This window comes from Barbatula barbatula, assembly GCF_947034865.1.
Source record: "Barbatula barbatula genome assembly, chromosome: 24".
Taxonomy (NCBI): domain Eukaryota; kingdom Metazoa; phylum Chordata; class Actinopteri; order Cypriniformes; family Nemacheilidae; genus Barbatula; species Barbatula barbatula.
In genome coordinates this window covers 13,211,097-13,228,899 of record NC_136787.1, presented here as the reverse complement: position 1 = coordinate 13,228,899, position 17,803 = coordinate 13,211,097, and the positions used below count along the sequence as shown (strand labels likewise).

General features: G+C 39.0%; 1 protein-coding gene across 5 annotated transcripts in view; it reads right to left on the bottom strand.

Moving 5' to 3' along the window:
- The window catches only part of dlg2 (discs, large homolog 2), a 142,013-nt gene that overhangs the window by 122,065 nt on the left and 2,145 nt on the right, over nt 1-17,803 (bottom strand). For 2 of the 5 annotated variants that reach the window (XM_079448653.1, XM_079448654.1), the window contains exon 1: nt 17,215-17,470. The exons of the other annotated variants lie outside the window; for them this stretch is intronic. In XM_079448653.1, the coding sequence (XP_079304779.1) occupies nt 17,215-17,244 (30 nt within the window). In that variant the 5' untranslated portion in view covers nt 17,245-17,470. Of the gene's footprint in view, nt 1-17,214; nt 17,471-17,803 lie in introns of those variants that run through there. 5 annotated transcript variants of the gene reach the window in all.

Below are 17,803 nucleotides of genomic sequence, written 5' to 3'. Positions count from 1 at the left end.
ATTCCACCTCTCTCTTACTCTGTCTCTTTCTTTCCGGTCCTTTCTATCTTGTTTTTATGGTCTTCAGGGGTACTTTTCACTCATGGGGTGTTCAGCCGAGAGATGATGTACCTCAGAGTGTTGCTTATCCTCTTCTTATGCTCTAAACACACTCTACTATGAATACATGTGTGCTTAGAGGACCCTTGAGTGGAAGTGTAGAAAACAAATTAAAACAATGAACTGAAGTGACAGATCTGACCACAAATGCTGGTCTCGAACACACGCACGCACAGGCTCGGCAAACAGCCACATGCTTGCTGGGTAGTTTGAGAGCACTAACTTCTTTTAAACTGAGAGATAAGACTGTCACGTGTGTATAAGAAAACAATGCACCTCACTGTCTTACAAAGAATATAGAAAAATCTGCATTATGATGGACAAGCATAGAGAGACAGAACGAGAGAGAGAAAGCGATGATCTCATGAGACAATGCATGCAAGGAAGCAAGTCACAGAGAAAGAAACAGTAACCACAGAAAGTAAAAGAGCAATAGAAAAAGTTGAAAAGAAAGAAATGATGAATAAACCAAAACGGAGATGAAACTAGCTTCACTTCGCTGCAGTTATTTCCATCGTGACAGCAGAAACGATCTAAACAACAATTTACAACTGAAACTCGCAACATTTACGACATTCACCAACTAGAGACTTGAAACTACACTCAATCACTTTGGTTTTATGATCCTCCTCCCCGCACTTGACAAGATGCATAAAGTCTGTTTATCTTACCTCAGAGTTCCTCTCCCTCTGTTCCTGCATGCTTCTCTGAGGGGGTGTGTGTGCGTGTGTGCACGAGTGTGTTTGGGTGGGCGTTCGGTCGGACTGTAGAGAGGTGGTTTCCCTTTTCTCCGGGCAGCCTCAGAGACTGTGTTCATCCTGTTTGTGTGTGTGTGAGAGAGATGTGGAGAGGCCCTCAATCACTTCCTCACCGCTGCATCCAGCGCTCTGCGGCACTCAGTGAGTTTACTGCAGGAGCGCAGCCAAGCGGGAACCAGGAGAGGGCCACCGAGCCCACACGGACACGATGTACTGCAACACCGTTTCTAATGAGGAAGCCAACAGTTGACAGGTATAACAAGAAGAGCTAGTGTGTGACACTAATGTAAAGGATAGCATCTCTTAAAGCCCACGAGAGCTGGAATTTGGAGAGTACAGTTAAAGGAGTAGTTCACCTTCGAAATGAAAATGATGTCATCATTTACTCCCCCTCTTGTCATTTCAAACCTTTATGCCTATCTTGTGCAGAACATAAAAGAAGGTATTTAGAAAAATGTTGGTAACAGAACAGCACAGTGTGTTAACAACATTCTTCAAAATATCTTCTTTTGTGTTGTGCGGAAGAAAGTCATACAGGTTTAAAAGGACAAGAGGGGGAGTAAATGATGACATCATTTTTCATTTCGAAGGTGAACTACTCCTTTAATGGTGTTTTTTACAGCAAGAAGCTCTCTTACTACTGCTTTTAGAGGTCTGTTATATGTACACAGATTTAATCACACGACCTAAAAATAAACCCTAATGTCATTTCACATCTGTATGACTTTCCTTTTTTGTGGAAAACAAAGAAAAGATGTTAAGAGTGAAATGCTTAAATAATTTTAAAGGAGCAATGCGGAGATTTTAGAGGCATCTAGCCGTGAGTTTGCGAATTGCAATAAAAGGCTTACGACTTATGACGTTTGCCCGAAACGTCTGACAGGAAGAAGCTGTGCTCGTGCAATTAATACATGTATGCGTTACAATGACAGACAGCAAGTGTGTGTGTGGTGCGTGCGTGCGTGCGTGCGTGCGCAAAAAAGAGAGAGAGAAAACTTCAGCTGGTTTAATGAACCTCTGGTGGTTGTCCGTGACACCGCCTTCTTTAACTAACAAGAACATACGTTAAAACTACACACACACAGACACTATGAACACAAGCACATGAAGACACAAGCTTGTGTACTCAGAAGAAAGCTCTATGAAAACCGGGAGGATTTTCAACTAACATCAAATATCAACACCACAGCCTTAGTGCTTGTTAAAGACACAAAGCAAAGCTACCATGACCAAAAACTGAAATCCAAAACACCAAACCCAGCCAAACAAGACAACAGTTTCAAGAACAATATCAAATAACTTCATTTGCATGACATCTTACATTCAATATTGCATCTGTAGGCGGAGTTAAAATGATGACAAAAGTATGGATTGCATCTTAAAAATTATTGTAATAGTCTTTGTAAGGTGCATTCAAAATCTACTTCAATTTTGACTTGCAATTCATATTTGGCCAGTGTTTGCATTTTGGACGGTGACAATACTGTAGCACTCTGCTACAGCTTTTACCGTTCCTGCATTCATCACTAGAATTCTATGAAGCTTCTGAGTTAAATATTTATGACTGTATGACTCAAAGCTTGCTCATTTTAGCAGATGGGTCAGAACTGTTTTGGTACCTCGCTCTCCCCAAACAGTCTGGAAGAAACACCCTTCAGACACACTGGTCATGTAGAGCATCGCTGTGCCCTATGCCTGTGTGTGTCTGTTCGATCAATGTGTTTCCTTTATGTGAGAGGTTAAAGAACTAAGTTCTATTTCTGTCTCACAGTATCATTATCTTTAAAGAGGGGATATGTAACATGTTAATTGCTATCAGCTGGCTCTTCAAGCCAAATATAAATTCCAAGCAGTAAATAACTGAAGTCACAGTACTTTTGCTTTTACTGCCTATATGTTTGTGTTTTGCAGAAAATGGCACACTTGCCCGCTAGCCAGTGAGTGGTAACCTTCTCAGGAAAGTGCTGAACACTCGTTTGCTACTGTACAAATGTGAAAAGCATCCAAATGAATTAGAAAAAGTCTGCATGCACAGTAGCATTAGTGTTCAATCAAGTATATTTCAATCAATCTAATTTTTTTGTAGCTAACACATTTAGATCCATTTAGAAAAAGTGAGAAAGTCAAAAACTAAAATTTTGGATTTACACCGAATATTAGTGATGCAGCGAAATTTTGGCTGCTGAAATGTTTTGGCCAAAAATGACATATTAACGGTACAAGAATATTTTATAGAATCATTCTAAAACGTTTCTACACTGTTTAGATGATTGGTCAAAAAGTTATATTCGATTGTGTTGCAATGGCCGAGGAAAATTTATATTTTATATTGTTTTAAAATATGTTCTCCTTCATTTTTGTGGTTTAAGTGTGAGTAACTAATACAAATAAAATAAATATCATCACTGTCAGATCGAAACCTCCATTTTTTACAGTGAATAAAAATATCAAAAAAAGAGCTTGTCAACTTGTCAATATTGACATTTAATACACATAAATAATGGCTATATTCTTAATGGGTTTGTTGTCTCGGGTCACCGCGCATCCAGTGTGGACAAAATAAAAAATAATAATGGTTTCTAATGCGTTCATTTTGTCTTTTGTCGTGGAGTGAGCTGTTGGTGGCAATTCACAACCTCACCGCTAGTTGCGGCCAAATTTCATATAATGATTCTTAAAACCTTTATCAAATATGAACCCACAACCCTTTGCTTAACAGATCTTCTACCACTGTGCTTCACCGCCTGCAGCAGATTCCCCACATTCAGGGTGCTCATGAAGATGGAAATACTGATGTGGGTGAAAGTGATGTCCTGCTGTGAGATCTCCACTGGTATAGACAGATCAAGTGCCCTATTACGCAGCCCACTAACACCGGAGAGAAAAGAAACATAAAAATGGAGCTCAGTTTCACTCATACACACACATTCACCCCCATACAAAGTCTTACACACAGACATCAATCTCCTCCCACACACAAAAACCACACATACGCACTCTTTCACAGTCCCACACACAGACACGCGTACCCACTCACACTCCTACAGTCGTCTTCACTTAGAAAACATTCCAGCTTGCAGCATATAAGACACAAGATTATTACTATGAACGTTCTTTCTCTTTACAAGCACACTTCCTCTCATTCCCACGCCAGTGCGTCCACCCCTGCATTTAAAGCATCATGTTTACTGCCAGACTGATGCACGAGAAGGCAAGATAAATCCGTTATAAGCTGCAGAGAAAAGCAAAGCGACACCTCCTCCACGCAAGCAGCGATTTACCGACGGTGCCAGCGAAGAGGCATGTTTGATTCCAGTCAATGTGCACTGCGTCCGAACATCTGCTTTCTCTTAACTCTTACAAACAGAAAGATTTCCTGTATAACAGAGGACGGTCAGAGACGGACACCTTAACCATCAGGCAACTTCCCGCTCTGTCAGCAGAGAAAGTGAGAGAGAAAACGGAACGATTGTTGCAGATAGGAGCAGCAACAGCTCCTTGCATGTTAAACACCTCTTACTCTTTAGCAGAGGAAAGGAAACTGCGGCAGAAAGACGGGAGAAAAAAACCATACGTAAAAAGATATTTCCCATAATGCACCAGCGTCCAGAACAAAATACAGAATATATGATGCACACTGGATTAATGGCTGTTAAATGGATAAACAAAATATGCCTAATACAAATGCTACATGGCTAATGGGATAGATGCTTAATTAATCTAAATGTTAAACTCCCATTATATTATAACATTTTAATATTTAAACAAATTTTAAAGGTACAACAGTGTCAAGATATTAGAGAAAGAGAGAGAGAGAGAGAGAGAGAGAGAGAGAGAGAGAGAGAGAGAGAGAGAATGATTAACGTTGAGAATACCCCACAAAATTATAATAAAAAAGCACATATGTCACACGTTTGATCATTTCATAATTTCATGCATTTTTACACACTGTAGCCAAATCTATCCAAAGAGATAAATTCTTTTTCTAAGCAATCCTCCAACGGTATAAACCCCTTACATTACTTAAAAAAGGAAAACCAGAAAGAAACAACCGGACGAGTCAATCGAGGTGTCAAAATGTCCCAGTCTGGCAACTCACACTCATGTCCAACCACCTGTGTGGCCACATGGCAACGCACGCATATGCGCAAGTTCCGACTCGCCGGAAGTCTTACCTTCACTTTGGACCTCAGTGCACAATAACATGCAAAAAACATCGCAGGTAATATGTGGCATAAGGATCGGTCTACTGTTAAGCTTCCTAAGAAAACAAAATTTAGAAGAGTACAATGATGCAGATCAGAGGCGGATTGCTTCCCTCAGTGGGCGCACACGGTACAGCGCTGTTCTTTTAAGGTTACCCCATCAGTCTCTCTAGACTCAGCAATGGTACGGACACACACATGGTCGCTAGCATGTGTGGAGAGATACGATACGGGTTTTCTCCAGATTGTGGGATTTCATTTGACGGCGGTATAAAAGCCATACCGAAGAGGGGATTCTCTCTCTCTCTCTCCCTCCCTCTCGCTCAGCTTTTCAATATAGCACGAGGAAGAGGCAGGGATTGGGTGAAGAATTTGGAAGTAACTCAGTACTAAAGCAAATTCCCCACGTGTAGAAACCTGGAGCAGGTGGACTAGATGTTTTTAAACAAGAATAATATCACCATGACTGTTATTTAACACTTTTCAAGACTCTTTCTCTACAGTGGAAAAGAAGCAATTCATCAAAAAAAAGCAACAGCTCTCTAAGTAGCGCGTCTCATTTTATCTAGAAAACAATACGCTTATGGGCATGCTTATGGGAGTGTTTGATTCTAAATATGTCAAAACACACCGATGAGTGTACCCATCGGGTATTGAATGATGATGCATAATTCATGAGCGGGTATTAATATGCAAATAAAAAACAGCGGGACTGTAAAAATGATCTGTATGACATTCCTTGGGTGAGAAAGAGCATCCGTGATAAACACATTGAAATGCAATAAGATAAATGATTAAACAAGAACACGGATGTCACACTGGTTTCAAATCTATTCTTTAAAACATGCTTCTGAGGTCAATCTGTATCTGTCTATTGAGTAACTGGCTCCTGATTTATTTATTTATGTGTGAGGTACTGGACATCACCAATGCACACTGTACTGGCACAAAACCACCACAAGAGGGCAGGAGTCTAACTCCCCAACTTACTGCAGTGATGGGAAAAATGTGCTAAAATATATTAATAATGTGGGAAGTTTTCTACTTTACCATCTCTGATTGATAAAACACACAGCGGGATCTCAATCAAGCGTGAATTACGCGAGTGCTTTAGTCACTTTGGTGTGAATGCATTCATTCAGTTTAGTGGAGGAGTTCCACAAAGGTAACATAAAATGACGAGAGGAGAGACGCAGGCTAATGAATCAGTTGGTAAGAGTCCTTAAAAAGACAGATTATGCTGTGAAACCCGAAGCAAGCCTCTCAAAACCTCCAAAACAAACAGCGGGGAATGATACAAGTCATACTTTAAAACAAAACTAAATTGCTCATCTCTGTTGCAACAAAAAGATGAAAACTCATAAAATTATGGGCAACGTGTGCATAAGATTTTAGCTTCAGATTGCCATAGCAACTGCACACGAGTTTAACCATAACACAGTTACTGTTTTGTTACTAACGCTGTTGTTTCAATCCACTGTGTCTGAGAAAGATTTATTTATGGATGGAATTTATCATAGATCTAAGTGGACCTCGTGTCAAAGGACTAGGGACAACATTTACAGTTAATGTATAGTGTATTACGAGAGAGGACCAGGCCTGGACTTTATGTTGTGTTTAATTATGTTTGTATGCATTTTAAGTTTGTTTTATCGTTAGTTTTTTTAATTAAAAGCTTGTTATACATTCGCCGGTTCCCACCTCCTTCCTTCCTTTTATGGATCTTTGTAACAAACGTATTACGACAGTCTTGTGAAAAAGGTCCATTGTAAAATGATCGCAAACAATTTAAGAAGACTTCAGAAACTTTAACCCAAAGTAACCCCAATGACTTTTCTTTTAAAGGTGCAGTAAGTGATTTTTGAGAAACACTGTGCTGTTGATCTGCCTGATCTTCTTTTTTTTAGCACAAATGCATCTACAAATTGTTGGTTTAGATGTTGACCTCAGTTTTCTACAGCATTTCTCGGAAATAGCTTTATTCCCATTTAAAGGGACAGTACATTGTTATCTTATAACTTACTCACCCTTATGTCATTATGTATGACTTTATTTCTTCTGCAGAACACAAAAGAAGATATTTTGAAGAGCATTGGTAACCAAACAACACAGACTCCCATTAACTTCTATTGTATGGACACAAAACCAGCTGGGTGGCGTCTAAAGCGCGGGCGAGCGCCAGCATGCAGTGGGAGGCATCAGAGATGCTTTAGAGAATATATTTTTGGTGCCAGCCTCCTTGTTACCAGGGAAACTAGTTGTTCCGTGGTAAGCAGCTTTACAGTACAGATGAGCTCACTAGAAAACGAGGGAAAGAGAGAGAGTGAGGGGGTGACAAAAGAGAGGGGAGTACCGAGGCAGAAGACTGAGGGGGTGGAAAACAGAGAGGAGGTGAGAGATAGCGGAGGCAACTGAATAAAAAAATTGCAACTGAGACCCGCAGCTTTGGGCACTGCAATGGCTTTTATGTCAGCGAAAACTCCAGATACTCTGTCGGAGGCCCTTTTATGAGACGGTATGTAGACTTTCTGCCTGTAAAAATTTGCATCCTCTCGCTGTGACCTGACGTTCACACAGAAATAGATGCGGAATACGCATTGGATAAATATGGCTGTAGATGCTAGAACCACAGACAGGACGAGAGATGAGCCGGCAAAGCTACACCGAAGCCAAAACACTTTAACAGGCACAAATATATCTCATCCCAGAGGCAGTTCCTGCTGAAAAAATGAGTCATACACTCCTGCTCATGTGTGAATACACAGCTTTCTCATTCTTCTTCTTTCACACAGGTAGACATAAAATGCTACAAAGATCACATTAAGGGCTTAAAAGGAACTCTTACTCTTTAAGAAAGAATAACACATGTGCTGTTACTTCTATTAAGTGATCTTTTTCCTGAAATATTATAAAAAAGGCATCTACTAGGGAACAGAACATAGTTCAAGATTGTAGTGGGTTCTTGTTACTTATAGGAATAATTCAACCAAATATACAGACATTTTCGTCATTTATTTACTCTTATTTATTTACTTACTTTCTCCTGTGGAACACAGAAGAGGATATACAAGAAGAAATGTGGTTTTGTTTTTCTTTTAAGCATCAGTTACACAAGGAACCCTAAAAATACCCTAGCAACCATCCAAAACACCATAGCAACCACATAAAAATACTTAAAAAGCACTTGTTGTCAGGTCATAGCTTTGGTTTCTGCATAGAGCTGATAGCTGACCTGAAGCTTGAAACAGGGGGACAGACACAGGGGTTGAGAGAGAGATGGAGAGAGAGCAAACACACTCCCAGCAAACAATGCAGTACGAAACCACTATACGAAGGAGCAAGACGCAGTAACTGAACCAACACCTTGTGATGCCTTCCAAACGCCACAGGAGACTTTCTTCACAAGGGAGGTCTTCACACATACAGGGATTTGCCCTGACAAAAATAATGTCCTTCCAACGATGCTGGGAAAAAGTTCTGATTTATGCAAATTCCTGTAGGAGTTATATGACGCCGCGACCACCAATGACAGTGAACATAGTCATGTGACCTGTCTCTTGCGAGATATTGTAGTTGTCAGCGGTTGCACGTATGCAGATTACGCACGAGATGAACTTCATAAACATGTTGCATGTTAAACCCAGGCCAGAAGGCTGTGAGGTGACAACATTAATCCTTTTGGCTTAAGTAAAGTCTACAAAGAATGTTAAACTCTTGAGAGACGCACTCGTCTTCAAAATGCTGACAGGGAAAAAAGGGTCATCAAAGCTTTACTACTCGACCAAGTCAATCTAGAACCGAAAGGAGTCTGTTTGCTCGATTTTACTTACCTTAGGCTTTGAGGGGCTTAAAACAAGTTAGCTGCATAATTGTCCACACTGACAAAAATAGCTCATGGAGTTAAGCAGTTCTTATTTAAGCATTAATAAGCCTGTTTATTTAACAGTCCTGTGTGGTTTTAATAACCAGGAAGCCTTGCAGGCTGGGACTTTGTGGACTTTGTTACTTTACCCCTGCAAAATCTATAACATGAAAATGAAACTATATGAACTAAATATAGTAAATAAAATAAATGGGTGCACAAGAGATTTTTTGGAATATCTAAGGTATCTAAAGTGGCTTTAGAGAATTGTTTTGGGTAAATACCACAAGATCCAATTATATCCATCACAGGTCTAAGAAACAAACACAAAGTCACTTTGTATTACATGAAAGCCAGAAGAGACGTGATTGTATTTCCTCATTCTCTGGTAATTATATAGTCAGAATTTCTCTTTGTAGAACAAATTCCTTTTTTCCAAAGGCCCAGAAATTCTTTATACTGGCTAAATAATAAGAAAATAAAAGTGTACAGTTAAAAAAAAATTTTTTTAATTGTTTTAATGTATGGATATAATTTAACCAAATTATATCCATATATGAGACACCAGAAAAACTTAATATGCCCTTATACAGAAAATATTTTTAATTCTATACTATATTTTTTTACTATAAATACAAATTTTATAGAATTGTTTTGTACTCTTATGCACAATGACATCAATTAAAACCTCATCTAATCACAATTCCAATTAATGTTCAACCCCCTGTCAAAGACTGAAGGAAAACACTTTCTGAAGGCCACTCCGTTGGCCACCAAATGTCTCCAATTTACATGTGAATAATGAATAAAATATGAATATTCCATGTGTAATTTTATTGAAATGTGTTATTTACTGCATTAGAACAAAAAGCAGATGTGTGCAACCCATCAGTGACTGTACAAAGACAGTTTCCAAAGAGGCCTTCGTAAATTACTGCACTAAATGTTTCTATTAACAGCCTGTCGAAGCTGATCCCTTTTGACACACAACATGTCAAGAGCATCTTATCTTCCTCCCCCATGTAATGACAGCTAACAGATTAAACGAATGACACATTGCATGCTCAAGACTACAAGTTAACCCTGCATTACACTTTATAGATAACTTCAGTATCACATTCTCTGTTACAACCATGCATCAATACTCAACTTTTTCCCTTGATATGTAGGTAGATGTTACATTTGCCTTCATAACATTGAACTTTCCACTCAGTTTTGTATTCGTAGAATATATTCAACGACACTACAAAATAAGCTGTCATTGCTTTTATTCCTCTTGCTTTAACAGTAATAGCAATTCTCGAGGTACACATCAGAATGACTGATATACAGTGGTGTGAAAAGTGTTGGCGCCCTTCCTGATTTCATATTTTTTTGCATGTTTGTCACACTTTAATGTTTCAGATAAACCTAATTTAAATATTAGTCAAAGATAACCCAAGTAAACACAACATGCAGTTTTTAAATGAAGGTTTTTATTTTTAAGGGAAAACAAAATTTAAAACTGCATGGACCTGTGTGAAAAAGTGTTTGCCCCTAAACCTAATAACTGGTTGGGCCACCCTTAGTGACAACAACTGCAAGCAAGCGTTTGAGATAACTTGCAATGAGTCTGTTACAGCGCTGTGGAGGTATTTTGGTCAACTCATCTTTGCAGATTTGTTGTAATTCAGCCACAGTGGAGGGTTTGAGCATGAACCGCCTTTTTAAAGTCATGCCACAGCATCTCAATCGGATTCAGGTCAGGACTTTGACTAGGCCACTCCGAAGTCTTTTTCTTCACCCATTCAGAGGTGGATTTGACTTGGTGGTGTTTTTTGGATCATTGTCCTGCTGCAGAACCCAAGTTAGCTTGAGGTCACAAACAGATGGCCGGACATTGTCCTTCAGGATTTTTTGGTAGAGAGCAGAATTCACTGTTCCATTTATCACAGCAAGTCTTCCAGGTCCTGAAGCAGCAAAACAGCCCAAACCATCACACTACCACCACCATATTTTACTGTTGGTATGATGTTCATTTTCCGAAATGCAGTGCTACTTTTATGCCAGACGTAATGGGACACACACCTTCCAAAAAGTTAAACTTGTGTCTCGTCAGTCCACCAAAAGTATTGGGGATCATCAAGATGTTTTCTGGCAAAACTGAGACTATGTTCTTTACGCACAGGAGCGGTTTTCGTCTTGCAGAACATCTTTGCCCAGTCTCTTTATTACGGTGGAGTCATGAACACTGACCTAAACTGGGGCAAGTGAGGCCTGCAGTTCTTTTGATGTTGTTGTGGGGTCTTTAGTGACATCTTGGATGAGTCGTCGCTGCGCTTTTGGGGTAATTTTGGTCGGCCGGCCACTCCTGGGAAGGTTCTCTACTGTTCCATGTTTTCACCATTTGTGGATAATGGGTCTCACTGTGGTTTGCTGGAGTCCCAAAGCGTTAGAAATGGCTTTATAACCTTTTCCAGACTGATACTTTCAGTCTGTCTCTTTTGTTTCTGAATGTATTTGGTTCTTGGCATGATGTTTAGCTATTGAGGATCTTTTGGTCTACTTCACTTTGTCAGGCAGGTCCTATTTAAGTGATTTCTTGATTGTGAACAGGTGTGGCAGTGATCAGGTCTGGGTGGCCTAAAACTGAAAAAAAATTAAAAATGTAAAAACTGCATGTTGTGCGTGTACTGTTATATTTGACTAATATTTACATTTGTTTTATGATATGAAGCGTTAAAGTGTGACAAACATGCAAAAAAATACGAAATCAGGAAGGGCGCCAACACTTTTTCACACCACCGTAACCGTACGTCCTGACTGTTACGAGAAATCAAACATCGCTGGCAGACTTTTCTAATGTCACCTCATTTTACCTGACACAAGCACACTGAACAACTCTGGAGACGTTCTGCTAGGACTAAATAAATAAAAATATAATCACTCCACTGTGTATAAAACATAACAGTTTCTTGGTCTCCTCCCAGTTTTCTTTATTGCTTATTGAAAAATGATCCTGCCAAATGCAAGACTATAAATTCATCTCCGTCTCTCGGCCACTTTATTTCATATTCTGATTCATAATTAAACTGATGTTTTCTGTAATTGAAGATATTGTAATTCACAACCAAATACTTAGCAGTTAGTTGATACATACATAGTGAGCATATCCTTGTAAGATTAAGTAAATTAAAGAGACAATATATACTAAGAATCAGTATGCATACACAGAATGCAAAAACATTTAGTCAGAAAACATACCTGTATATCACATTTAAATGCAATAAGGTGCATAGTGGGACCAACAGTGCTGCAGAAAAAGTGCAAAGCTACAAAGCAATAATGATTCTCTCTTGCTAATTTTATAGTCTGAAAGAAATACTGTAAAAAGAATTTAAGTGTATGTTTTTTTATCAAAAAAGTATTATTCTTTGTAATATTTTCAATCAAATCTTAAACTTAATCTATTTAAATATTGTTGTGAGTTTTTTATAAAGCATAATTTTCTACATGCACATTAGAGTAGGTGACCCCTAAAGCGGAAATACTTAGCTTTACATAGTTTTGATATATTTACGGTAAGAAATTAACAAAATATCTCCATTGAAAATGACCTGAAAGTAATATCCTAATGATTTTTGGCATAAAAGAAAAATTATACAATCTATTGTTGGCTATTGCTAAAAATATACCTTTTTTCGACTTATGAGCTGCCTTAATTTGTATAGGCTAACATGCCAAGGTGATCATAAACACACAAAATGCAAAGCACGCTTTACATACAAATCCCTATGAATGCCAATGAGAAAGCATTGAGACTGCAAATTGCTATGAACACAGCCTTGTGTCCTTAGAATTCTCAGGACACCTATTTTACTCAAATCTATCAGGTAGAAGCAACATTTTATGCATGATATTCCAAAACAATAATTGCTAACAGCGCCTATAATTATTATCTGCAGCTTTTTCATGACCCCCTGCTAGCAATTTATGTATTTAACCCTCGTGAGCGTTTTTCTGGCCTTGCCTCTTGAAATATTAAGCACAAGCAGGTACATCATCAATTCCAAGGGGACGATTAGGGGGCTTCTCAGAGAAGCAGGGAAGCTTTTCTGGAACCTGAACTCAGCAACTTTGCAAAGCTGCTCACCCTGATTTATAAACCATAACCATGACCCATTAACCTCTTGTGTTAAGTACATTAACCTTAATTAAATAATAAATTAATGTAATATAAAGAATAATACAAAGACCGATACAATCTGAAGGGAAAAACCTTTGCCATGTCCCCCCCTTCCCCCTATTTAAAAACGTATAAAAACGTATATCATAAACTTAGAATTTTTATTAAATCAAAATCATATTCATTTATAAAATTCTGGAACATCAATTATATTGGTTGGTTGCCTTGTTTTTCTGATGTTTGATTGCATAAATTTCTATATACATAAAATGCCACAAAATCTGTGCCCCCGGATCCATCTTGGGGCCCCCAGTTTGAGAACAACATCCCAAACAAACAGGGAAGTATAATTAAACCACAAAAGTCTGTAATAACCACACAAATCTGTACAGAGATTTCATGTCTAAAGTTTCGCTGGTTCACTTTGTGCTGTTGTAATAACTCTCTCTTAAGGTCTAAAGGTCATATTTTACTCATGACCAACAGTAGACCAAGACAAAATCCATTATCTCGATACTCGTATGTCATTGGTTAGCTGTTGTTTTTACAAAAGACACTCTCAGCTGCAGAAAAAGATGCCGTCGCTGGCATTTTAAAAAGCACTCAGGACTTTTTTGAAAACACTGTTTACTCCATTGGATTATAATATAAAACAGACGCTACCAGCTTCAAAAAAGTCAAATCTGTACATAGCCTAACACCTCAGAACACGTGGGCAGTGCCCGAATGCAGATCCGACACCTCCGCTGAATGAATGAACAGAACTGCAGACGTATTTAACTCCATCTAAATGTGAGACAAAGTGGCCTTGTAGGGATATTTAAAAAATCAATGAGTGAAGCCTACACGAGTGAACCCTGAAACCCCCATAGTCCAGGGGAGGAGAGGGAGGAGGGTGAGAACGAAGTGATGCCCTGCTGGGGTGGAGGCAGAGATTATCATTATATCACCTTTGACCATGACTAAAAACAGTTGCCCTGTGGGGTGAAACACACATGTGTACAGTGCAGCGTCTCTTTTCGACGTGTGTGGGATGATATTCTCCCATCCATAACCTACTGAGCACATCCTGCAAACTATTACGTAACATAAACTACTCAGAAGAGAGTGGAGGCAGTCCGGAGAAAGAGAGAGAAAGAGAGTAAAAGATGAGCAGATATACTGTTGCGTACATATGCAGAGGGAGGGGGTGGAGGACGTTGGAGGCTCTTGTACACTTCACTGTAACTTAAAATAGAAAGAACTCACACTAAATATTTACAGCCAGAGCGCAATAAAACCTGACAACAGCATCGCTGGAGGAAAGACGTCCTGCGGTAAAGCACAATAACTGTAAAAGTGTATAGTATAATTACTTCTTGCAAGGGAGGAAACTCTCTCCAGAAGATAATTTTGACTATACGGGTGTCTCTCTTGCGGTGATATGATGACAAGCTTATGACTTTCTTGATCTGATTATGTTGATCAAATCTGAACATTTATGGGGATTTCTAGTTTTAGTTGTCCCTCTACCACATAATGTCTTGTCCTTTCTTATCATCTAAAGCAAAAAAGGGACATGGGGCAACAAAATAAAAAAAACTGTCAAGAAATCTCAAGGTTTCCCCAAAAGAATGAAAAATATGATAATGAAAGAAGTGTCCTGTAGTATTTTTTTATTCAATTGCTTTTAATGAATTGTGAAAATGTTCAACTTTACTCAGGTAGCCTGTAGTAAGTATAGCTCAGAAAGTCAGTATTGCTCAAGTCTTGCCATCAGTAGGCACCAACAGACCGAATAGAAAGACTCTACAGTCCAGAATACTTTATCTGTTTTAATCTGTTATCTGTCTGCGTGTGTCCTTTTCTTTTCAAGATATATACTCTTTTATCCACTTTTTTCTTCAGATGGAGAGTTTCCCCTAAGAGCCCTTAACAAAGCTTTCCAGGGTGCCACCGATCAGCCAGACCTCTGTAAACAGCATCATTATGGGTAAATTGCTAGAAAACAGGATGATAATCCTTTAACCTCAAAGTGTCTTGCTTTGAAGTCAAGTGTTTGCCTGAGTTGTGGATGGCTTCTGGACTTTTTGTGTTTTTTTAGGGTAATTTAACTCAGTGACTTGGGCTGTAAAAGTCTAAGGCCACTAGTTATCTGTATTTTTTTGTATTTTACAATTCGTGTACAAATACAATTCTGTGATCATTTACTCACCATCTTGTCATTTCAAACCTGTATAATTTTCTTCCTTCCGCAGAACACGAAAGAAAATATTTTGAAGATAGTTGGCGGCACCCATTCACTTCTATTGCATGGACAATACAATAGCAATGAACCAATGCGAGTGAATGGGTGTTCGGTACCAACGTTCTTCAAAATATATTCTTTTGTGTTCTGCAGAAAAAAATAGAAATACATCTTTGAAATAACAAGAGATTTTCGATTCTTGGTTGAACTATCACATCAATAACTAAAATCAATGTTCATTTCTAAAGTAAACTTTGATGCAACTGTACTAAAATACCTGGTATATGAAGCATGCATTTATAACATCCAACTCAGGTAAAATAATTCATATCTGGGTAACAGTATTTCCACAATACTTCAGAAAATCTCAAACAAATGTAGAGTATTTTGAATATTTTAGATGGTTACTGCTTCATCAAAGCACTGCATGTCTCCAAAACACAAATAAATGATGCATGTTGTCTGTCAATGAGGTGAGCACACCCTTAATATTTCCAGTAGGCCACAGCGGAGTACAAACAGATTTTACTGGAATCCTGAGCATCATATTTCCTGATTCAAACAAGCTCAGTATCTTAGGACTACATAAATTGTTCAACTCCTATTTTTAATTATACTACAGTTCAGAAGTAACAGAAATCACTTACATCAAGTAAGTAAGTAATTCAATGATTCATTCATTCATTCTGTAATACAAATGTAGAATCCAAAAAGCCTATGCAACAACAGAATGACCTTTCCAACAACAAAGGTTACCATAGTAGCATGGTCACCACGGCAACATTTTGACCATTTTAAAACCATAGTAGTACTCTGATATTTTGTGAAGTATCTTGGAGTACCATTTAAAGTATATATGAATATGGCTGTATGTAATATGGATTATATGAATATTCCTGTATGTAGTATGGGACTGCTATAACATTTTTTCACATGTATGAGGAAATCACTAAAGAACCCTAATGTTAATAAAGCTCAGCTTTTTTTGGTAAGGGCTTTGTCTGAGAACAAAACATATGAAACCATTGAGTATTTTAAAAGCTGCTGCATTAAAGAACTGTCCATTCAACTGTAGAGGATCCACATTTGGAATTCACTGCGCAGCGCCGTGCTGCCCGCATTACAGTCACAAGAGCACCTCCAATAAACAGTTAACAAAGCATGCAAATATAAACATTAATATTTCAACTCACAGAACGCTGAACTGCAGATGCACTGATTGTGAATGAGATAGAGAGATGTAGCTACCCACACATCTCCTTCGCTCGTTCATTCAGACTAGAAAAATCTACCCACAGAGAACATTAAACAGAGCAGGAACCCGATATCAAATTGTCCATTCTGTATATTTAGAAGCTTGTAAACAGAGCAGCTCGACTCCAGTGATATAAACTCCATTAGCTCAAGCAGACCAGGCAGACTGGCAGTAGGCTACTCAACCCTTTAATGCCACTCAAAGAGCTCCTCGCCCAGATACCTGCACCAGCAAAGGCAGGAAAATCCGATAAAACCTCGGTTTGCTGATGGACTGACCATCAATAATGTATTTCAGCACTGCTGTGCCTCCAGTCGAGAAGATGAGCTAAAAGGTTTGCTGCCTGTAGAGAGGCTTGCTGTGTGTGAGACCCTTTCAAGTTTCTGACAAGTTTACGCCACAAAGCCATAAGCCTGGGAATAAGTTGTTCGATGCAAACTGGCAAATAAAAATACTTACAAACAAAACACTGTTTCACATTTTCCCCTCTCGCTTAAAAACAAAAGGCATATTAACACACGACATATAATGATACCCTCAGTAACTCCACAACCGACACATATGCACAAACACACACACAAAAATGCTTCTTCCCTTGCTTTGTCATTTGCTCCTCTCCTCTCTCTAACGCTGCGCTTCTTACCTTAGTTGTGACAATACACAAGCAATCCATCCTGAGCCAAACAGCTCAAATCAGTTTTCCCTTCATCAGCACCACATTAACAGAGAAAAATACAGAGACAGATTCATAGAGAGAGTAAGACTAAGGCACGGCCGGAGCTAACGCTGACGCTGAGCATGATCTTGCGGTAGTCCAACAGCGCGGCGCCTGTTAGCGCTATGCGCTGTTCAGCCGCATGGCTGGGGCTCAGACTGCTGCCTCTGCTGCTGCTGAAATCACAGAGCATCCCAACGCCTCTGGATCTCACAGCACACGCGCGCGCGCGCACACGCGCACACAAAAGAAAAGACACACGCTGCTCTCCTCGCTCAGTCGGAAATCAGCATTTCCCACTCTAGCCCTCCGCATCTACATTAAAGATAATAGCTGTTGTATTGTGCGTTTACATGTTTTCTTATTTTGATAATTCATTGCATTTTTGGTTATCCGAGGCAGAGATAAGCTGATTCCAAAGGGGAATTAAAATGTAGGAATTATTCTTTGGCTCTGCTGGGCAGTTTGAAGGGTTTAAGAGAGGAACATGAGTAAGCAGTTCATGGTGGCCTTGACA